A 25118-nucleotide genomic window follows, 5' to 3' on the forward strand; every position below is an offset into this window, starting at 1 on the left:
CTTGTTGCAACTGAACGGGGACTGGTCAGTGACTAGTTGTCGATCGATCACCGATCAAAACATAATGCGTATAAAAAAGGGTGCGTTTTCTGAATCAAATCATTTCTTTGCAAGCTGTCCAGATGTTAACAGCAGAACAGTTGCAGTTGCTCCGCCTGCAAAGAATAAATCAAAATGCTGCAGTTGCTGCCATGGAGACTATGGGGGGGGGGGGGGGGGGTATCTTCTACAATTTCTCGTTCTTTTGTGTTCCTGCCTTTACAGACCACAGTGATGAATGGAAATAATTGATGTGAACTCTCGGAGTACTTGTGACAAAATGATGCTGTAATGCACAGACAGGTCTTGTTCCAGACGGTGACATGGTGCAAACCCGCGCTTAGAAACCACTTTGCAACCGATCGACAACCAGTCACCGATGAAGCGCCGGTGGATCACCGCCTCATGACTGATCAATCACTGATAGGTCGCCTCCAGGTTGCAAAGAGTCAACACCCTTGTGTAGACGAAATCGATCGCCAATCGGAAACCAATCTGCGATTAGAATCGTTTTGAATTCCCTATTGTAGCTTTATGACAGAAATCAACTTAATCTTATTTCATGGACAGAAATAAGCGCATTTGCGCATAATAAAGAAGTTGCTCATCCATAACAATTTTGTCTTAGTTACATGGAATATGTCAGAAATAACATAAAAAAGGGCGATAGCTGGTCGGTGACCTGTAGACGATTACATCTGAATAACAACTAGTCTTAATCGACTAAAGTTTCTGTCACTTTGACTGAAGAAGGAAATACTAAAGTTCCCAGATAGTTAGTTAATAGTAAGTATCAAAATAAAACGCTGAACATAAGCTATCCAATTGTATCATAAACAAGTCACAACAGACTATGTACAATTATTGACGAGGCAAAATGACCACAGATACATGAGAAATATCTAAATGTAGATATAAATCCCCCTAATGTTTGCCATTCGTACAAAAACATTTTCAATACAAGAATATAGTAGCGAACATATCAGAGACAACATACATCCTGTTTCCATGGTTTGAGTGTGTCATTAGATTACTAGAGAGAAAAATAGTTGGGCCACAAATTTTCTAACAGCAAATGATATGACTGTAAGATAGCGACCGCCGGAGATTACCGAGCGGTGCCGGAAATATAGTCGGGGAACGTAGCGGCACTGGACCGTTACATGAGAAACAGTTATCCACAGTGACACCATGATTATGTTTTTAGACTTGTCAGCACCATACCATGCAGAGGAAGTGAATTAGTCATGTAAGGTAGATGGAAGCTACGTCACAAGTTACAATGCAGGTGAAAGATGTGCGATGACACATACCCGTTAACAGGATTTCAGTTAATGTGAACGTGTTGTCACAAGCTGTTAAACTAAACATGTGCTGTACAGAAAAGTAGATACACGCGTTAATTACGTACCCAGGGGAGACAGAATACGTCATAAGTATGACCAATGAAGGATTGATGGCTCTTCCGGTATCACTGAGAAGAAAAGGCTAAAGTACTCACGGAAATGAAAAAAACCTGTTTTTTTCGATCTCAGCTCTTAAATAGATGCAGTTAATTTTCATTTCCGTGAGTACTTTAGTGAATTCTGCGTATACACTAAATTTGTAACAGCGGCCAGAAGGTTAGGAAACATCGAATTTACTATTGTGCCTGGTAGATTGCACGCATCAGCGGTGGCGAGAAGGGTATCATATTTCCGATACGGCGCTAAGACTCGCCATTTTGAGACCAGGAGTTATAAGTGTTATGTAGATATTGGCTTTGTAACGTTGTTAATGCTATTTTTTGCATGACTCACAACATTATGAACTTTATAGCATGTACCCAATGACGAAGGGTGGATAGTTGAGATTGCCAGGGTAAAACAAAACGTGTCTAATTTTTTTACCTGTCACTTACTTTTTCTATTACTGTGTAAATGCACATAGACCGTGGCGCCTTTGTCTTTGACCGGACATTCATTGACTGAACTGTCAATAAAACACCACTCGGCAGTGACGGAACTTTCTTTTCCCCATGATGATAGAATGCTTTCACGAAAAACATGTGTCGCAAGTGGAATTCGAAACAGCGAGGTCCACATCAAACTAAATATTTCCTTACTAATAGTAACAGTGTTATGCAGTGCGTTCAATGTTATTCTGGCCCGTGAAAATCTAGGGTAGCATAGGTCTTCAGCAATCCATGCACGCTTAAAAGGCGACTATGTCAGTCTATGGTTGTCGTTAGAGGCGACTAACGGGATCGGGTGGTACTGGCTTGATGCATGTCATCGTATCCCAATTGCGTGGATCGATGCTCATGATGGCAATCACTCGACTATCTGGTCCAGACTCGATTATTTACAGACCGCCGAGCGTGGCGTGGCGTTAAACAACAAACAAAATCAATGTTATTCTATGCAATGTACTTACGTTTCATTAGGTAGCACCCCGTAAAAGAAACGAACAGACAGAAAACACTACACTGATCTTGATCAGGGCTATGTTAGCTCATAATATGCCCATCAACATGGCAAGTAATATTCAGGTGATTGACAAGTGTGCTCAAGTGCCAACAAGGGGGATGGAGTCGCCAAAGAGCGAGACGCACGTGCACATTCCACGAGCATCTCGCAGGGCCGACTGACACGTGCATCGGTTATCGTCTTTTGACTTTCTAAGTAATCAACAAGGATCACACACCTTGCATCACAGAATACAGTGGCCATAACTTTCTTCACTGATATTGAAGACTTGAATTTCTTTCGTGACGGAGTAGTGGAATGGTGTCATTCCATGGATTGATGTTTTGACGCTGGATCATAGTGACAGATCAATGTTTCATCACCCGTTACTAAATCTCTTTTGGAATTTGACGAAAACCTCTTAAATTAGCTGTAAATTTTCTCTGGCAATGTCAGTCCTTTTTACCTTAAGATCAGAATTTAGAAACTTTAGCACCCAACGAGCAGATCTCTTATTCATCTGTAACTGTTCATGAATGATAGCTTCAATGGATCCATGGCTTAGACCTGTGTTTCTTTGTTTGTTTGTTTTTTAACGCCGCGTCAGCAATTTTCCAGCTATATGACGGCGGTCTGTAAAAAAATCATGGACCAGACAATGAAGTGATTGACGTCATGAGCATCGATCCACTCAATTGGGATCGATGACATACTTCAACCAAGTCAGCGAGCCTTTTACGACAAGCATAGTCGCCTTTAACGGCAAGTGTGGGTTGGTGAAGACCTATTCTACCCCGGAAGCTTCACGGGTCCTTAGACTTGTGTCTTCATCAAGTTCAGCAATGCAATAACGTCTATCTGACAGTATCAGTTTGTCTATCTCCTTGATTAAATCTTCATCGATGGAAGTTGAGGGACGTCCATACCTAGGGTCATCATCAAGGCGTGTTCCCTAAGCCTTACACGTAGCTGCCCAACGTTAACAGTGGAATAGCTAGGGCACTTATCCCTATACACTTGTGACATGCGGTCATGAATTTCTTGGGCACTACTTTTCTCTAAAGTCAAAAACCTGATGACTGCTCGGTACTCGTTCTTGGAACCCTATCACGTTCAACTGGCTGTCACTAATATACAAACGGCCTCAACAGACCAAAGACACTTGCAATGAACAACCTAAACTATATACTACATTGACCAGTTCACTTTGTAATAGCATATAGTTTAAAGTTAGTCAGGCTTAGAACTTTTTGATTTGACCAGTCATCGTAGTAAACTGTACTATTTCTGTCAATGTGTGGGACATTTTTCAAGGCGGCGTTAAACCCAACTCACTGACTCACTCATTCATTTATAGGGTAGTGGGGTAGCCTAGTGGTTTAAGCGTTTGCTCGTCACGCCGAAGACCCGGGTTCGATTCCCCATATGGGTAATATGTGTGAAGCCTATTTCTGGAGTCCCTCGCCGTGATATTGCTGGAATGTTGCTCAAGCAGCATAAAACTATACTAACTCATTCAGTAATAACAGCTATGTCTTGTTTGATAAAAAAAGCTTCCTTTATCGTGGTCTAATCTCACTCTCCGGTCCATCCTTTTTTGTGACGTATGATATTGTTTGTTTGTTTTGTTTGTTTAACTGTTTGTTAACTGTTTATCAGCAATATTCCAGCAATATTCCAGCTGTATGACGGAAGTCTGTAAATAGTCTGGACCAGACAATCCAGTGATTGACATCTTGAGCATCGTTCCACGCAATTATGATGCTTTGACATGCATCACCCAAGTCAGCGAGCCTGACCACCAGATCCCGTTAATCGCCTCTTATGACAAGCATAGTCGCCTTTTACATGGGTTCATGAAGACCTATTCTACCCCGGATCTTCACGGGTCGTGTGATCATCAGTGCCACTCCAGTTCTATATATTACATGTTTGGTATCACTATTGTCATGGAAACATTTTCAGTTTTACAAAATGGGACAATATGAGTTAGTTTATGAACAATATTTGTGAAATACAGATTGAGATATCCAACCGACACCAGTTATACTCATGACGTATTCTGCCTTCCTTGGGTTGTTAACTTTTTCATCTACGTCTCCCTAGGCTTGTGTATAGCACATTTTCAGTACGTGATATCAGATTGCAAATTAACAGAAAACCTGTTAACAGATATATGGGTCTTCGCATTGTAACCTACATTCGTCACATGTGAAGAATTTTCATTCTACTTCAGATGACTAATGATTTCATCCATGGGTCCCATGACCTACTGTGACTGAACATTGCATCTTTAACATTAAACAAGTCACAAGAAGACAAATCAAATGTGTCTTTTGAGAGCTACGGTAAAATGAATAACACAACGTTAGGCCCAATACAATAACATAATATTAGCACCCATTGAAAAACACCCCCTTCAAACCACTGAATAAAACTCTAGCAGAACCCAAGACCACTGAATAACACAAGGTTAGAACCCATTGCATAACAACGCTATTCCCCATTGATTAACATTGATCCAACCACGGAATTTGTTCTCAAAGAAGCAGAAATAAAACAATTAGTCCCCAAGTTGCAGAATAAGATCGATTATAGGAGGTGCTGGGTGTTCTGAAAATAAGGCGTTAGTTAGTTCCCCCTGTCACCGAAAAATAAATATGTCTTCAAAAAAATGGTATACAATGACTCAAACAAAATGGTCGGTTCATAACAGCTCGAGTGTGAATAAAACAACGCTATTCCATTGTGGATCAACGTGATATGCGCATGAAACTCAAACGTAAATGCATACTGACCCATTAAAAAGCGGCAGGGTGAATACCCATTGACAATATCAACCCGAGACCCTATTTCAAAGACAAAATGCTCGTCAGCTTAAGCCTGCTCTGTGATCTTCTATATCTAATTAGTAAGCTTGACATTTTGATGTCATAAGTTTTTCAAATTTATCAAAGGATGGATTGTCATAATAATGATATAGATCAAATGTTTTTAAACATTATAATTTGCTTTTGCAAATGAGTAAAACGCGATATAAATGTTCTACATAATTATATCCAAATCGGATGCAGTTGGGATACACTGGTTGTTCTTCGTCATCCTATTTTAATGATTTGTTCGCAACGCAATCGAATAATAATGAACAAACGTTATGTTCTTCTCTCGAAATGAACAATGTTGGGCTTATCATGTATTTTTACAGGGTTCGGATAGTTGAAGCACCCTGTAAGACCATTCCCAGTTTTATATTATTCGGTTACCTTAGTTTTCAGGGCATTATCATTTGCAGAAGCCCTAGATCTCTGTCATTAACTAGCGGACGAAGGAGGGCACATACCGAGGGTTTCTGCAAATGATGTCACTAAAAATACCGTTACCGTTATTATAGCTAAAGTGTATAGAATTTGTAGCTAATTCAAAAATGAGTAAGACAAGAAACAGCAGCATAAGTTTAGTGGTTGTATGAAAACCTCACAATGGAGGTCATTGATTTACTAACATCAAGGTCATAGAACATAATATATGATGACACCACAGACAAGAAACGTGACGCCAATGACGTCAAATAACGGATAGCAGCCCGTCGTTAGAGAATGCGGGCTGCTATCAACTTACAGTGGCCTGAAGTTTTCTGATAACATGCGGGCATTTTTATGATAATTCTGTCCATTTTAGCTATAAAAAGCATTTAGCTTAAAATACAAGTCACGTAAACATGTTGGTATATTTCCATTTAGAGTCACGAGAGGCTATAAGCTTACAATAATATGTGTACATGTAATTGTCAAAACTTAAATTATTGAGTATATTATAGTATTGCTAGCGGAGCATGGTCTAACAATTAAGATAAAGGTCAATGAATAAACAATAATCATACAAAAGAAGACACGTTAAAAACATAAGCTCACAGGTCTTGCCACTATTTCAAGTCATTGTTGTCTACTAGGCCACCCAAACATACACATGAGTGAAAATATATACAATGTAACATTCGCCAATGTTACAGATGGGATTTACTGTTTTCGTAAGTCATTATACAATGGACAAACAATATATATTAATTTTCACATTTTATCCTATGAATCAAAGACGCTCGGTGAAGAGCATCTTCCCGAGGCAAGAGAAAAGTCCAGTTTCCACCCTTGCCGAACTAGGCTGGAATTCCTGGACTCGATCGTAGCGCCACCAGTGGCTGTTACGAGTATGTCCCTTCTATGCCTCTCTTATAGACCAATCAGATTCCACCTCTCGTATCACTTGCATTTGCTTCAAACAAAACGGCGGCGCCCAGTCGAGACAATCTGATCGATAATCAAGATCCATAACTTGTGATAAAACGAGTCCTACATTGTGAAGTGCATCAAATCACGTGAGCATCTTGATTAAAAACATGCAAAGATTTAGAAAAATATCTGTTGACAACGAATTAGCGCTGCAAATGCTTAGCAAATCCTGCAATCGACCGAAATCTGCATGACAATTTACGAACTGGATTTCGATTTCGGAGCGCAATTTTGATTGGACTATGCATAGACTCGTTCGTCCAGACAAAATGTTAAGTTAAATCATATTGTTATGCATGAACTCTCATGGAGGGAGGACTATTCTTTACTGCTTCCCTCCCATCACCTGATCAAAGCTTCATGATTATATATAATCCAAAACCTGCATCCTGTTTATACGAGCAGCCCACTGGCTGGACATCTAATCACCGCCCCCGAATACAAAATCCAAGACTTAATTTCGCAAAATAAAAACATTAACATGCTTGAACCGGTGTCGTACAAGTACAGCGATACCCCAACAACTTTTGGCATATAAAAAGTTTAAACGGGCACGTGGAATATCAAGGCATTCGTGGCTCATTCGGTAGAGAGGTTTCAATATTTGTTCCAACCTTCATGCAGTTTACGGGTTCAATCTCCGAGTCTGGCTTGGCTGCAAATGTTTCTATGTCACGTTCGGTCACCTGACGGTCTGTCACTCCGACATGTGCAGACACGCCCCTAGGCACGCTATCTGTCGCTATCAGTCGCTCCACGCCTTGATGGTGTGTCGGGAGCTATTGTACACGTAAAGTCAAAGGTAACGTCGCAGCCATATATAAGATATCTTAGGGATGCGATTTTACTTTTGTGAATGAGTTTTACTTTCCTTTTGCTATTTGTCGTAATTTCATCAATGTTAATATATTGTAAGTATCTGAAGTTGATGTATCATTGCAATTTCATACTTTTTAGGCGTAGACTGGTACTAGACTCCGGGTAAGATTGGCACTTCTTACAACGTCTAGACCTGAACTGGTAATATACCTGGGACTGTTTGTGGCAAATTACAACTACAAGACCTATATGTGTAACTAGACTGGTAACATCACCGGGATAGTTGAGCTCTAATTACAGCATGTAGAACTATACTAGTAACACCCATTGAGAAGTTGGGCTCTAATTACAGCATGTAGAACTATACTAGTAACACTCATTGAGCAGCTGGGCTCTAATTACAGCAAGTAGATCTAGAGTGGTAACACCCACGGAGAACTTGGGCTCTAATTACAGCATGAAGATCATGACTGGTAACAACCCGGGACAATTGGGCTCTAATTACAGCAAGTAGAACTATACTAGTAACACCCATTGAGAAGTTGGGCTCTAATTACAGCATGTAGATCTATACTAGTAACACCCATTGAGAAGTTGGGCTCTAATTACAGCATGTAGAACTCTACTAGTAACACCCATTGAGTAGCTGGGCTCTAATTACAGCATGAAGATCATGACTGGTAACAACCCGGGAGAGTTGGGCTCTAATTACAGCAAGTAGATCTAGAGTGGTAACACCCACGGAGTACTTGGGCTCTAATTACAGCATGTAGATCAAGACTGGTAACATCCCCAGAAGTAGTTGATCTCTAATTACAGCATGTAGAACTATTCTAGTAACACCCATTGCGCAGTTGGGCTCTAATTACTCGTAGATCAAGACTGGTAACATCCCCGGAATAATTGGGCTCTAATTACAGCATGTCGATCTAGACTGGCAGCACCCCGTGGTAGTTGGGCTCTAATTACAGCGTGTACATCTACACTGGTAACACCAAAGGAGAAGTTTGGCTCTAATTACATCATGTCGATCTAGACTGGCAGCACCCCGTGGTAGTTGGGCTCTGATTACAGCGTGTACATCTACACTGGTAACACCACCCGAGAAGGTTGGGCCGTAATTACAGCAAGTAGATCTAAACTGGTAACAACCCCGGGATAGTTTGGCTTTAATTACAGCAAGTAGATCAAGTCTGGTAACATCCCCGGAATAGTTGGGCTCTAATTACAGCATGTCGATCTAGACAGGTAACACCAACGGAGAAGTTAGTCTCTAATTACTGCAAGCAGATCTAGACTGGCAACAACCCCGGGATAGTTGGGCTCTAATTACAGCATGTAGATCAAGTCTGGTAAATCCCCGGAATAGTTGGGCTTTAATTACAGCATGTAGAATTATACTAGTAACATCCCCGGAGTAGTTGGGCTCTAATTACAGCATGTAGAACTATACCAGTAACATCCCGGAGTAGTTGGGCTCTATTTCAGCATGTAGAACTATACCAGTAACATCCCGGAGTATTTGGGCTCTAATTACAGCATGTAGAACTAAACCAGTAACACTCCCGGAGTAGTTGGGCTCTATTTCAGCATGTAGAACTATACCAGTAGCATCCCGGAGTAGTTGGGCTCTAATTACAGCATGTAAAATTATACTAGTAACACCCCCTGAGTAGTTGGGCTCTAATTACAGCATGTAGAACTATACTAGTAACATCCCGGAGTAGATTGGCTCTAATTACAGCATGTAGAACTATACTAGTAACACCCCCTGAGTAGTTGGGCCCTATTTCAGCATGTAGAACTATACTAGTAACATCCCGGAGTAGTTGGGCTCTAATTACAGCCTGTAGATCTATACTAGTAACATCCCGGAGTAGTTGGGCTCTTATTACAGCATGTAGAACTATACTAGTAACATCAACGGAGTACTTGGGCTCTAATTACAGCATGTAGAACTAAACCAGTAACACTCCCGGAGTAGTTTGGCTCTATTTCAGCATGTAGAATTATACTAGCAACATCCCGGAGTAGTTGGGCTCTAATTACAGCATGTAGAACTATACTAGTAACATCCCGGAGTAGTTGGGCTCTAATTACAGCATGTAGAACTATACTAGTAACATCCCGGAGTAGTTGGGCTCTAATTACAGCATGTAGAACTATACTAGTAACATCCCCGGAGTAGTTGGGCTCTAATTACAGCATGTAGAGCTAAACCAGTAACATCCCGGAGTAGTTGGGCTGTAATTACAGCATGTAGAATTATACTAGCAACATCCCGGAGTAGTTGGGCTCTAATTACAGCATGTAGAACTATACTAGTAACATCCCGGAGTAGTTGGGCTCTAATTACAGCATGTAGAACTATACTAGTAACATCCCGGAGTAGTTGGGCTCTAATTACAGCATGTAGAACTATACTAGTAACATCCCGGAGTAGTTGGGCTCTAATTACAGCATGTAGAACTATACTAGTAACATCCCGGAGTAGTTGGGCTCTTATTACAGCATGTAAAACTATACTAGTAACATCCCGGAGTAGTTGGGCTGTAATTACAGCATGTAGAACTATACCAGTAACACCCCGGAGTAGTTGGGCTCTAATTACAGCATGTAGAACTATACTAGTAACATCCCGGAGTAGTTGGGCTCTAATTACAGCGTGTAGAACTAAACCAGTAACACTCCCGGAGTAGTCTGGCTCTATTTCAGCATGTAGAACTATACCAGTAACATCCTGGAGTATCTGGGCTCTAATTACAGCATGTAGAACTATACTAGTAACATCCCGGAGTAGTTGGGCTCTTATTACAGCATGTAGAACTATACTAGTAACACCCCGGGGTAGTTGAGCTCTAATTACATGTAGATCAAGACTGGTAACATCCCCGGAATAGTTGGGTTCTAATTACAGCATGTATATCTAGACTGGTAGCACCCCGTAGCTATTGGGCTCTAATTACAGCGTGTACATCTACACTGGTAACACCAACGGAGAGGTTTAGCTCTAATTACAGCATGTAGATCTAGACAGGTAACACCACCCGAGAGGGTTGGGCCGTAATTACAGCAAGTAGATCTAAACTGGTAACAACCCCGGGGTAGTTGGGATTTAATTACAGCAAGTAGATCAAGTTTGGTAACATCCCCGGAATAGTTGGGCTCTAATTACAGCATGTCGATCTAGACTGGTAGCACCCCGTGGTAGTTTGGCTCTAATTACTGCAAGCAGATCTAGACTGGCAACAACCCCGGGGTACTTGGGCTCTAATTACAGCATGTAGATCAAGACAGGTAACATCCCCGGGATAGTTGGGCTCTAATTACAACATGTAGATCAAGACTGGCAACAACCCCGGGGTACTTGGGCTCTAATTACAACATGTAGATTAAGACAGGTAACACCCCCGGGGTGGTTGGGCTCTAATTACAACATGTAGATCAAGACAGGTAACATCCCCGGGATAGTTGGGCTTTAATTACAGCATGTAGAATTATACTAGTAACATCCCCGGAGTAGTTGGGCTCTAATTACAGCATGTAGATCTATACTCGTAACATCCCGATGTAGTTGGGTTCTAATTACAGCATGTAGAACTATACTAATAACACCCCCGGAATAGTTGGGCTCTATTTCAGCATGCAGATCTATACTAGTAACACCCCCTGAGTAGTTGGGCTCTATTTCAGCAAGTAGAACTATACTAGTAACATCCCGGAGTAGATGGGCTCTAATTACAGCCTGTAGATCTAGATTGGTACCACCCCGGAATAATTAGGCTCTAATTACAGCATGTGCATCTTGAGTGGTAACAACCGCAGAGTAGTTGAGTTCTAATCACAGCAGGCAGATCTAGACTGGTAACAAATTTGTTTCATAGCGACTTGAGAGCATGAGTCACGGAATGAAGGTGTGGTGATTTGTCAAGCACGATGATGTCCATATCAGTTAAACGTGAGACAAACATAAGACCCTTTTGAGACATATTCTGACACGTATCCTACGTAAGGGCGCAATCAACAAATTGGAAAGACACGAACTGTTTAGTCACTGTATCTGAAAACTATTTAGAGCTTCAAATGAAAACGGGTGTTTAACTTCGCATTGAAGATTATTTCATTCATGTAGCGACATGGATGCACGTATGTTCAACCAATTTATAGTCAAGTTTATAGTATACATTTGCAAGTTATAAGTTGGGGCCCAAATACTAGAAACTCATATGTTTAACAATTTTAGAAAATGTAAGTATCCCCTATATAAGGCCGGGTTGGTTCGGAGTACTGTGTCTAATTATACTGAAATAACCTCGAATGCTAGGACGGTTCACCTCACCTCAATTCACCTCACCTCACCTCACCTCACCTCACCTCACCTCACCTCACCTCACCTCACCTTATATCCACGTAGGTAAGTATCATACCTTTGTTTTCCAAGTAACACAGAGAGTTCCCATGATAACCAAGATCTCGTGTTACCTAGCTGTTAAATGAAACACACGAAGATGGCACACCGAAACCTCGTTATTCTAACTTTGATTGCATCGCCGTGTGTGTGACGCTCAAACGTACGCATACATATCATGATGCTGTAATTCCACGATCCAAGATAGTGATCGTCACGCTAAAGACCCGGGTTCGATTCCCATATGGGCACAAAGTGTGAAGCCCATTTCTGGTGTCAACTGCCCCGATATTTCTGGAACATGGCTAAAAGCAGCGTAAAACCATACTCACTCACTCACTCACTCACTCTCACTCACTCACTCACTCACTCACTCACACATTTATTCAAATATCAGACATTACGTCAGTCCAGAATTAACACATTTTCGCAATACTGTTTAATATTTATTCAACGTTTTATTTTAAAAAATAACATAGAAAAACATTTTTGAACGCCGACCAGAGGGACAGCATCAAAATTGTGGACTGTTGGCGAACTTTCGGACGAGCCTTGAAGTGTCTTCGCCGTACTTCAAACAGATGAACCACCACCTGGAACACGAGAGCTGCATCAACAACAACGGAGGTGAACACTCTACAGGATGCAGTAGTAAACAATAAAGATATAACTAAAACATTATGTGTTCTCAGATTTGCGAGTTTTATTAAGTACTCGATGCCCGTAAATTTCATTTGGAACCGACGGATTTAGAACTTAGAACTCGATCATGGTTACTTTATCCTCTGATCAGTGAATTGTAACTGTCTTGAATATTTAGAAACAACGTGATGGACGTATGCACATAGACAGTTTTGGAATCGTGTGATCTGTTAAAAGTATAGTTTTGTAATGTAAGAGGCTTGCAAAATTTAATTCTTAGTTCCAATTTTTAAATGTTAAGAATAAATATCACATTTAAAGACTGATGTGCTGCTACGTTTTGCGTTTCATTACATGTATTTCATATCTTGTATGTCCTTATTGTATAATTATGTACTTCAAAGGATGCGTATGCACACACAATTTTAAAAAGTAAGGTGTTTTCTTTATATTATTATTTTCTCTCTAACCAAGAAGTGTCAGAATGAAAGTTGTTTGTTTCACACGAGTCGGAAAACTTGTTTATTTCACAGGGGTAGCTCAGATACCATTTACATGGTTTTTCATTACTGACTAAGTATACAGTCAACTGTTTTCATTTGTTGTATCCTATATTACCAAGTTCGAGCCAGTGAAATAGACTTCTTTATTTAGTACGATATCTGTTTGGATTTAGATTGAGTTCTAATTTATATTTGTTTGGGTTGTTATCATTTGAGATAATGTTGAATCTTAATTTCATTGTTTTCAGGGGTCCTGGTACAGAGTCCTGTCCATACTGTATAATTCAATTCTGACCTATTCTGTACTCAGTATTCATATTTGAAGACGTTTCAACTTTCTCCATAGATCAAAGAATCTGGGGAGCTCTGTTTCAAAGATGCTAGATAATTTAAACATTGCAGGTGAACCGTGGTAATATTATCTTAACATGTACAATATATACGTGACTAATTTGTACGAATTAACGGACATTATCTCACCTTACATTAAATTACTAGCTTCTGATTGGTTAAGGAGTGGCAATTATTTTTCCCGCTCATGTACCCCGCTACGTGCGTACAGTTGAGCTGAAATGAACCGATGTTTATCCGAATGCATTGGGTCAAGGGAAGTAACTCGATTCGCTAGAGTCGTCTGCTAGCTGTCATAGGTATACGTATCAGTTCCTCTTGTCAAAGAAGGTAAGCCAGTATGTGATAGACATGCGTATTGCTTTAATCATTACATGAACAGGTATCAGTCCCTTTTGTCAAGGAAGGCAATCCAGAATGTGATAGACATGCGTATTGCTTTAATCATTACATGAACAGGTATCAGTCCCTCTTGTCCAAGGACCAGAGGCGGATATCGTTATTTCAGATCATGTCAGACACGTTGGTAATGCTGTATTCACAGTCATACACAACTGAAGAGTATCAGTTCCAGACCCGTGAAGATCCGGGACAGAATAGGTCTTCAGCAACCCATGCTTGCCGAAAAATGTGACTATGCTTGTCGTAAGTGGCGACTAACGGGATCGGGTGGTCAGGATCGCAGACTTGGTTGATGCATGTAATCTTATCCCAATTGAGTGGATCGATGCTCATGATGTCAATCACTGGATTGTCTGGCCCAGACACGATTATTTACAAACCGCCGTCATACAGCTGGAATATTGCTGAGAGCGGCGTTAAACAACAAAAGAAGTATCAGTTCCAAGAACGTTACACGAAGGCAAACGTCGCTGTCTGGTGTTGTGTGAGAAACGTGTATTATTTTAATAATTTACCAAATGGATATCAGTTCCCCTACCTTTGAATACACTTTTGGGGATGTCCATACGTCATACACTTGATACTCAGCAGATTAAAGAATATCTTGCCAACATTTTCAGCAGCATCGTCCCGAGACGCCTTGAGACACTGGTACAGCTCCTCGTCACAGTCACAGTCAAACCTTCAAGCGACAAACACACGGTACCTTTACCAGCGATATCGAAATTACTCTCATAATTGTTTTTAAGGGTTCATATTTCTTGAATCAGTTTTGTTCTGTTCATACGTAAATTCTGTTTGCGCATATAAATTATATCCTTTGGCGTTGCAAAGCATGTTTGCAGGCATTGGGAATATGAGGTGTGACGTTTGAAACACACACACGCACACACCATTTAGCTCTTACAATGACTAATATCTGTGTTCCCCCACACACCGTAATTCATATTCATAAATGTTCAGAGCGGGGTTAAACCAAACTACAAGGTCTAAAATACGAATGAGATGGTGAGTATGGTTTAACGCCGCTTTTAGCAATATTCCAGCAATATCACGGCGGGGGACACCAGAAACCCGGGTCTTCGGCGTGACGAGCGAGCGCTTTAACCACTAAGTAACCCGACCGCCCCGTCCAGAATCCGATAGCTTTCACTCATTAGAACGTTGGGGGTTTCCAGCTTTAAATGCTTTAGCTTAATTCACAAATGACACACGTGTCAACACACACGTGCCAACACACACGTGCCAACACCCAGTACTATATTGGGATGAGATACGTCAGCAGCAGATGTTGTATGTTACACGTGTGTATATCAGAAACGGCAACACTCTTCAGATATAGTATCAGTTTGCAACTGTTTGGACAAATTCCGCTTTCAGCTGCTTCCGCTCAGACTTAAGAATAGTTCACACCGCTAGGGAAATAGAAACGAGAAAAACAAAATTGCCAAAAGCAGAGTCGATTGTAGGATTCCGACTATATCATGAGCATGTCACTATAGTATAGTTTTCAGTTAGTTTACCCTGTTAATTTTGTAAAAAAAAAGATTTCCAAAAACCTCAGTTTGGGAGTCTTTGCGTCACACATTTATTTGTAAAGGGGTCAAGGGTATTCAGTCGTCTGAGGCAACGCAATTTGCCTCTCTTAGGCGTGCCGAGACCTGTATGGTGTATGAACGTGGGTTTGAATCCCGGTTCGCCTCCGGTTTCTTGGTTTATCAGCACCATACCCGTACTCATGGGTTTCACTAAAGTGCTAAACGTCTAAGACCTGCATCACTTCAGGTTTTCCTGCCTCATCAAACTGACCCGCCGTGATATAACTAAAAAAACAGGACTTGTGCACCACCCAGCTGCCACGCCCTGCTAACAGAACTTCGGCCACACACTCCTTACACGATGACTGTACCTGGTGTACAGGGCGAAGTTATACAGGCCATATTTCGACGTGAACGGAAGTATGTAGTCTGGGCAGTAGTCGTGCTGACGGCAGCAGGCGTCGGTGTAGTTGTGAACCCCGAGCTCGGCGGAGTGACTGGAGATGTTGCCAGCGCCGCACCACTTGGTTCCTAGCGAAGAGAGACGTGAACATTTGAAGAATTTAGAAATTGACTGTCAAATGCCAAACCAATTTGATTACCTTTGTCGTATCAGACATGCTGCACAATATGCCTATAATATCTCATCGTTCAGTGTGAAACTCGGAAATACATTAATTACTTTGACAAAATAATAACGTAATACGAAGCCGGTTTTGCATTTAATGGCTTATTCAAATTCTTTGTACGTTAGTTCATTGTCTGCACAGGCTCTGGCGTAAGACATTGTGTATGGGGATGGACATCGTCAGAAACTTCAGTTAACACTGTGTTAATAAATAAAATCATCCTGAAATTCAAAAGTATGCTACAATTAAATCTCGTTTACTCTAACTCATTTAACCTATATTGCTTAAGACGATGTCTGAAGTCTTCATCAAAACGGTGGCCGTCAATACTGACTATAGTATGATAATGTCATGATGAAAGTCGTGTACACAAACCTGTGAAGAAAGGACGATGCCTTGACGAATGTCAAATATGACCTGCTATTATTTATGATTAATGTATTGAATCTTCAGTGTTCCCGTCCACTGAAATGACACTTGCCCGATACTGTTTTGGTAGTGAATTACACAAGAAGAGTTGTCTGTCTGAGTACGCTATTACGATGTGCTTAACTAATTACACTCAAATATTGTAAGGAAGTGTATACGTTCTGAGCCTCAATTAGAGAGATTTGTCCTCATAATTCCAGTCCACGTAGATACGCCTTTGCCAACGGTTTTGGGGGGATGTTATCCTAGTACTGAACTTGGCTGTCAAAAACATTCTGAGGGCACGGGTGGCCCAGTCGTCTAAGACGCCGCGATTCGCTGTGCAGAGTTGCGTCCCTTGGGCACGCCAGAAACCTTTGATTGTGGGTTTGAATCCCGGTTCGCCCCGATAGGTTTGTCAGCACCATACCCGTGCTCGTGGGTTTCACTGAAGTGGTAAACGTCTGAGACCTGCATCACTTCGGGCTATCCTCCCACATAATGCTGACACACCGTGATATAACTGGAATACTGTTAAAAACGGCGTTAAACCCAACTCACTCACTCCAAAACATTCTGCACAGATACTATGACGTCAGCGTTCGAGTCGAAACGAGTTCTGACAAGAGCATTCTTCATGTTTTGGAACAGATGAGAAGTCTGATGGATCCAGGTCAAAAGAATACGTTGGGTGTTGGACATGCAAGCCACACTCTCGGATTGTAGCCATGGCAAAGACTGATGTGTAAACTGGCGTGTTATCCTGGTGGAATAGCATACCTTGTCTCGGTGTCCAACGTCTCTTAGGCTTAATGTTCATCCCGTGATTGCCTCATCAGTGCAGAGTAATATGCATGTCTGGCCTTTCGGAAGATAGTCCACCAGCATGATCACACTCCCAGCATCCCAGATCACGGAGGCTATCACCTTTCATACAATATATGTAGCCATTTCTGGTGTCCCCTGTCGTGATATTACTGGAATATTGTTAAAAGGGGTGTACAGCTATACTCATTCATTCACTTTGACCTTTCAAGATGATGGGACTGTCTCTACCTTCTTTGGTGGTGGTGATGTCACATGTTTCCACTGTTTTCACCGTTGTTTGGACTGGAAGTGGCGAACCTTGGTTTCATCCACAGTCCCGAAATCGCTGCAAGAACCTTTACAGATCAGCTTCAAACAAAGTTATATTATCACGAGTAAATGATGCCTGCTGCGTATCTGATCGTATGTCAGAAGCTTTGTCAACGAGCTGATTTACTCTCTCTCCTAGGAAATGTCTACTGAACGCTCGATTGGTCATCGTCACATCGTGGATTCTCTGTATCTTTTCTGATGTGACCGACTCAGGCCCTCCAGGACAGGGATCTTGTTCAAGGCTCTCTCTGACCTTGAGGAACTCTGTTGCCCACATCTTTAGCGAGGCATAGGAAGGAACATCCTTCCCTAGTGTTGTACTCGTGTCTTTATAGATGGCTGTTGGTATTAATCTTTTTTTTCTGCAAACACTTGATCACAGTTCGCACCAGTTTGTCCATTTACCGTAGGTCTAAAATCCCTGCTTATTTTACAGAGTTGTCACATTGAAACAATTCGTTCAAACGACTCACATTTTGTCGATATAAGACCATGACATGTAATGTCCTCGAGAAAAATATTCACTGTTATGCAATCACTTCTTTGTGAGTGAGTGAGTGAGTGAGTATGGTTTTACGCCGCTTTTAGCAATATTCCAGCAATATCACGGCGGGAGACACCAGAAATGGGCTTCACACATTGTACCCATGTCGGGAATCGAACCCAGGGCTTCGGCGTGACGAGCTAATGCTGTAACCTACTTCTTTGTGAGACTCAGAACTTATCAATCAACCCTTCGTATGACTGTTATCATTCTTTGTCTTACCTGGGTAAATGGCGGCGAATCTCTTTTTTCTCAGGGGACTGTCGTTCAAGGTCAGGTGAAAGTTGTGACATTTCTCAATGTATAGGTCAAGGTCACTTTTACTGACCTCGACAATCTTTTCTGCTGGGACGTCCTTTAAAACATTTGCAACCGCGTGCCTAGAATAAGAATACATTAGATGTCTTGAATAGACCCTCAATGTGTGGCACTGATACATCAAGCACTCCCTTAATCGTGTTCAATTGGTGGGAGTTTGGGTCGGTGTGTATGGGTGTGGGTGGGTAGGCGATGGTGGGGGGGGGAGTGAAACCCACGAACACGAGTGTGGTGATGACAAAATCAAGAAACATAATCTGGGCGGATCTTGGAATCAAACCCACAATTATAGTTTTCTGACACGCCTAAGGCACGCAAATGCGGCGCCTTAGATATATGAGATAACATATATCAAATACATACGTGATAAAAGCACACGGTTAAACCGCTAGAGAATATAATTTACGGATCTACAATTCTCTTACAAAGCGGTACGGTGACTGATATGTACACAAACTGCTCAGGTCCGCATTAATTTCTGACAAGCTCTCCTCTCACTTAAGCAATCCAATTCGGACTCTCCTACTTTGGCTGTAGGCGTTGTTTCCCTAACCCCTTCTCCGCTGTCTGACAACTCCCGATAAACTTACAACGAAGCAATACATTGACCCTAAGTTAAAGTCAGAAGAAGAAGCATTCAGGTGTCCAGCGGTGTATTCATGTTAAAACAGACATAATATCACAATAAACAAGTGCACGTCGCCCGGCCGACAAGGGCCTATTAGACACTGATAGCCGTGGTACGGTCAAACATATTAGAAGCACTATTCAGCGCTAAAATACTATGGGACATGTTCCCTGTTTAAATGATATATACTACAACGGAAAAGGCCAACAAACACCCGACTCCCCCATATGACCATTGTCAATCTGTCGTGGCATGACAGGCTAACCAAAGTCACATGGGGAAATCGGGCGCCTCCTAACTTACCCGAGCAGCATACATTGCATATATTCAAATATTGAAATAATTACTGTCATTAATAATTATGACAATTATAGTGCTGAATGACCTGACCCATCCAAAAACCAGATCTGTTAGTTCCCCGAGATCTGAAACCTTATTAGGAAGCCACTTCACATACGTGTCGGTCAGGTGATGTCGCCAACTGTATGGCGTTATGATGCAGATTTCCTTAGGAATACGAAAGTTGGAGAATTTGTGCAAAATACACCAGAACACTGTCCTCGTCCACAAACGCTGAATCCGTTAGAATTCTCAGTGAGCTGAGACAGCGAAACCTGTAACTTCCGTGACACGACTCGTCTTTTCTTATCCGTAAATATTGAATGTATATATAGTCATGTATAAGACATTGTACATATTGTCCTCTTTAAATGTTGTCTGTTTACATATGTCTCTGTACAAAGTTAAAATTAATTAAATGTTTTTGTTAAGTCACTTAAAATATTTACCTTTTCATTGATGGAAATATAAAAATTCTCGATGTTGTAAATATAATATGGAAAGCTATCCATATTCTGTCTTTGTTATATTTACTAAGTAAGTCCGTGACGATGTGATAAGAGGACCTTTACACGTACTTGCTCAGGTAACTGCCTGGTGGACTACACCCTAGACATTTTTGTTTTGAGCGTTAGTTTCTTTAACATGCAGTTCGTATGGTGGGTAAATTGTGTGAGTGAGTTTGTTTGTTTGTTGTTGAACGCCACGCTCAGCAATATTCCAGCTATATGACGCCGATCCGTAAATAATCGAGTCTGGACCAGACAATCCAGTGATTGACATTATGAGCATCGATCTACACAATTTGGATACTATGACATGCATCAACCATGTCAGCGATCCTGACCACATCCCGTTAGTCGCCTCTTACGACAAGCATAGATTGCTGAAGACCTATTCTCTACTCAGATCTTCACGGGCGGAATTTGTTTAACACCACTTGACTGGTAGTGTTCCGGTAATAACACGGCGGTTCCGTGGGAGGCTAGCCCTATGTGATCGATGCCGTCCCTAAGACGTTTACAACGTCGGTGAACCGGGTTACCAAGAACCAAGAAGCTGATTCGGGACGAATGTAGCAATAAAACCAACAATTATAGACTTCTGGTAGTCCTATGTTATTGGCGAGTGTAATTCCGGGCTTAAAGTAGCAATAGTCGAGCTAAGTTACAGAAAATTAAATAATCGAGTCAGGGCCAAATAAACTAGTCGTTAATGGTATAAACAACGACAGAGTACTTCGGCGATACACAATCAGACAGATGACACATTACTACCACGATCTGGAAACAATTTTACAGAGTTGCAAATAAATGGATCACTATACAGAAAATATTAAAACTTCTGTCTTCTATGAACATCTTAGCTGGCGTCTTTTAAGGAGGAATAGTGAAAAGTGAAAGGTCAGCTTGGTTCTACCTATTCTTTTTTTACAAACAAATAAGGCGTCGTTCTTGTGTACAGGGTCGTTCACGATTCCCTCTGACAGGAACGAAGTAAAACCACACTTACTTATTGTGACAGGTACATTGTCCTAATTTGTAGACACAAGATGGAATACAGAAAATTGTGCAAACGTTAGAAAAACATCGGATCCATTTGAATGATCCTCTCGCTAATGTTATTCATATTTCAGGGAGGTTTGAATTCTTGTTACATTGTTAATAAAAAAATAATATAAAGGTCAAGGAGAGAAGGTTGTGGAGAAGTTTCAATTAATCTCCCGGAGATTACATTACTGCTCCTGAGAAACCAAGATTTCCTTGAAAACAGAACACAAGGAAGGAAAAACACAGACGCACAATACCGTATTGTTAAAGCGCAGGTGAGTGTGTCGACAATGTGGTCCCCCCTAACGATAACACATTACACAGGAGTACAAACAAATTTTAAATGCGCACTGCAGGCGTTTTGATCATAAATGGAACATACCTTGACTCTGAATTACACAATGTTTTCGTGAAAATATAAATATTCCTGCCTTGAGGTCAAACAAACGTTGAGATGCATCGGCTGGACGTTCATAGCTGATATTTGGAACAGATGGGAGATAGATGATTCAGCTTGCTTGTTTCACATGGAAACTTTTTATTAAGCATGGGTTTTTTTAAGAAAAGACGAACGTTCAATGTAATGTGTATTTCCTGTCGATATCAGTTTGAAAACAATCTTGAATTTCGCATTGAGACGAAATTACAGTAGATCCGGGAAAAATGTGTTATTGTGAAAAGGTCTTTAACCTTGCGTTCACTATCATTGCACTTATACAACGGCATCTTATGCATGCACGCGCCCGTGCGTGTTTGTGTGTGTGTGCGCGCGGGCGTGTGTGTGTGTGTGTGTGTGTGTGTGTGTGTGTGTGTGTGTGCGTGTGCGCGCGCGCGTGCGTGCGTGCGTGTGTGCGTGCGTGCGTGCGTGCGTGTGGTGTGTGTGTGTGTGTGTGTGCGTGCGTGTGTGGTGCGTGTGTGTTTAGTGCGTGCGTGTGTGTGGTGAGTGTGGTGAGTGTGGGTGCGGCGTGTGTGTGGGGGCGTGTGTGTGGTGAGTGGGTGTGTGAAGTGTGTGTGTGTGTGTGTGTGTGTGTGTGTGTGTGTGTGTGTGTGTGTGTGTGTGTGTGTGTGTGTGTGTGTGTGTGTGTGTGTGTGATTGTGTGTGTGGGTGTGTGGGTGTGTGGGTGTGTGTGTGTGGTGAGTGGGTGTGTGAAGTGTGTGTGTGTGTGTGTGTGTGTGTGTGTGTGTGTGTGTGTGTGTGTGTGTGTGTGTGTGTGTGTGTGTGTGTGTGTCGTGGATGTGTATGTGTGTGGGTGGGTGTGGGTGGATTTGGGTGTGTGTACGCTTGTACTAGTCCGGACTAATGCCGGATTTATAGTGCTAGCCAACTGAGCCATCTGCGAACTGTATCAATAGACGGCAATATAAAGGATAAAACAGGATTTAGCTACTCTCCTTTTTTATTACTGGAATACAGTTGCTGAGCAAATCAGCTTGTATATTTTCTCTGATTTAATTAATCAATGATCATGGTCAGTGTAAATTGTTGTTTATCCTATTTTTCACTGCAGTTCAAGTACACGAATATGAAAACAGAAAGTCGTTACTTTGTATTATTCGCTTCATTTCCGTGACGTTTAGAAACTTGACTACGACAATGACTGACCCAATGAAAATAAAAGCGGCAAAACCTTTTCCAGTTTCATAAGAAAACCAACATTCTGAATATTCATAATTTTATCTCCTAAATACGATGTCCAAATATCGATAATTAAGACGATTATAATGTAATGTGAAACAACATGCATTATTTCATCTTTCAAATCTAAATACAAATTGATATCCCTCCGCTTTGAGGTATAACAAAATATGTATTTACGAATGATTCAAGTCTTCATTTATGTATTTCTACATCTACCAACATCTGAATGTGTGTGATTAAAGGTCTGAAAGAAAACGAGAATCGCGAGATTATAAAAACCTGACTGATTACATTTAGAACTTGTACTTTGCCGCAACAGATCCATACTCAAACCACTGACTTGTGTGACCAATACATCATCGACAGATTCTGTCCCACAGGACTACAATCAACCCATACTACATAATTGACACCAAATCTCTGAACTCTGACCACGACTTACAATGTTCAACATGGCCCCGTTTCAGCGACCGCCATCCCCCACGTCAAAAATAACAGTCTCTCTCCATTAAGAATGTGGGAACAGACGACTAGGTTGTCGGCAAACAATGAAGCCTTGTCCATGTCTATTTATTGAACTTTCGCATCAAGAAACGTGACACTTAGTCGGTTTGAAGAAATCCCCAACTTGACTGATGAGTCTGACGTGTTCCAATACATACGTGGTATATCACAGTGATAATGTGATGAAACAATAACTTGAATAATGTCAACAATTTCGGCATACTGCTAAATATAGATGTACACACACACATCAACTTTGTCAATATTCCAGAACAGAGCTTCATAGCAGACCGCCATCAGCGTTTTAAGAGGTACACGGATTTCAGAAATATATATACATATTACAGTAGATGTGTCTGTACAATGTACATGGATTTCAGAAATATATATACACATTACAGTAGATGTGTCTGTACAATGTACATGGATTTCAGAAATAAATATACATATTACAGTAGATGTGTATGTCTAGGTATTGGAGCACGCATTTGTTTTCAGGTCTTTATTGGATATTAACGTCAGGGTCACAGAGTCATTGTGATTTCTGATATCTCTTCTTACATTTGACATTGTACAATTAACAAAGCATTAATAGTTTCTACACACGTGAATATGATATAAAGTCACTGTTAAAGTGTACATAAGATACGTGTTTATGACAGAAGGACTGACAATATTTCAAAGAGAAGTTAAACAGAACAGCTATGGGCCAAGGCTGTGAACGCATAACCTCAAAGCTATTTTATCAATGAATTCATGAATACAAAATATCGATTTTAAGTATCAAACTATTTGCATTTCAGTTCAATAAATTTTGACGTGAAGACGATAATTCGAATACGTATGTTATATGTGTTCATGAAGCCGTACACGTACTAAGCCAGGACAAATATATTCCATGTGACGAGGAAATTATTAATATTTAAAACACCTGGTGTTATAATGTACAAAAGAAACAGGCAGGAATTACAATAGTTACTATATGTTGAATAATACATGTACATGTTCAACCAACTGTACGAGGGCTATGGAGGAGCTAGGACATATATTACATATCCTACCTGTCCCCGAAGACAGCACAGTCGGCGTAGTCCCCGTTTCCTTCAAGCAAGGCCTCCACAAGCCGGCCTCTCCCTTGGATTGTCAAATATTTGTTGGCGTCAGTTGACAAACATGGATTGATGAGACAGAGGAGGAAGGCGACATAAGGGATACCTGTATTTTCAAATGTCTTCATTATCACACGGCTGTACATGTAGAGCTGGGCCCAGGTCGAGTTATGCATCGCTGCTGACGGATGTCGTTGTAGTGCTCCTTAACGCTTCACTGACCGAATACGCCTTGGCATATTAAAATCGTTATTGTATAAGTAAACAGAAGGTCTAGTCTTGTATTTGCATGACTGACGTAAATGCATAGGTATTTTGCTCCCACATGTAACCTTAAATGTTACAGCTGTTATGTATCCTTGTGGATGAGCAAATAAGTGACGTGGTGTGCCTGCGTTGTTGTGTCATGCAGGAACAGTTTGAATGGTATAAATGTTATGGGGAAAGTTTGTTAAATTAAACATTTGACTTTGATTTTAGGAATAGTAGTATTATGTGCTCATGGATCATACATTAGAAATGTCACAATGAGTGAGTGCGCTTGACATGCTGCTTTGAACAGTATTTGAGTTACATTAAGGCATGTCACCTTGAAGTGGGGGTAATGTCCAGGTGTGTCCGCTTGATGTGGGGGTAATGTCCAGGTGTGTCACCTTGATGTGGGAGTAATGTCCAGGTGTGCCACCTTGATGTGGGAGTAACGTCCAGGTGTGTCAGCTTGATGTGGGAGTTATGTCCAGGTGTGTCAGCTTGATGTGGGGGTAATGTCCAGGTGTGCCAGCCTGATGTGGGGGTAATGTCCAGGTGTGTCACCTTGATGTGGGAGTAATGTCCAGGCGTGTCACCTTGATGTGGGAGTAATGTCGAGGTGTGTC

At 41.2% G+C, this 25118-nt stretch overlaps 1 protein-coding gene across 1 annotated transcript; it reads right to left on the bottom strand.

The window, feature by feature from the left end:
• Positions 1-12442: 12442 nt before the first annotated feature.
• Positions 12443-24484, bottom strand: LOC139455722 (phospholipase A2 imperatoxin-1-like). Its single transcript, XM_071237270.1, has 5 exons — positions 24196-24484; positions 18379-18536; positions 15807-15966; positions 14436-14579; positions 12443-12592 (listed from the first exon to the last, which is right to left on the bottom strand). Exons 1-5 carry the CDS (start codon positions 24417-24419, stop codon positions 12514-12516), a joined length of 765 nt encoding a protein of 254 aa, XP_071093371.1. The 5' UTR covers positions 24420-24484; the 3' UTR covers positions 12443-12513.
• Between the last annotated feature and the right edge of the window lie 634 nt (positions 24485-25118).

This window comes from Haliotis cracherodii, unplaced genomic scaffold, assembly GCF_022045235.1.
Source record: "Haliotis cracherodii isolate W230 unplaced genomic scaffold, xgHalCrac1.p SCAF_11, whole genome shotgun sequence".
Taxonomy (NCBI): domain Eukaryota; kingdom Metazoa; phylum Mollusca; class Gastropoda; order Lepetellida; family Haliotidae; genus Haliotis; species Haliotis cracherodii.

Coding starts and splice junctions, on each gene's coding strand:
- LOC139455722 (XM_071237270.1), bottom strand. CDS start 24,419: ATGCATAACTCGACCTGGGCCCAGCTCTACATGTACAGCCGTGTGATA. Junction 14,580..15,806: donor AACTTCGCCCTGTACACCAG/GTACAGTCATCG, acceptor TGTCGCTTGAAG/GTTTGACTGTGACTGTGACG. Junction 12,593..14,435: donor CCCCAAAAGTGTATTCAAAG/GTAGGGGAACTG, acceptor CTCGTGTTCCAG/GTGGTGGTTCATCTGTTTGA.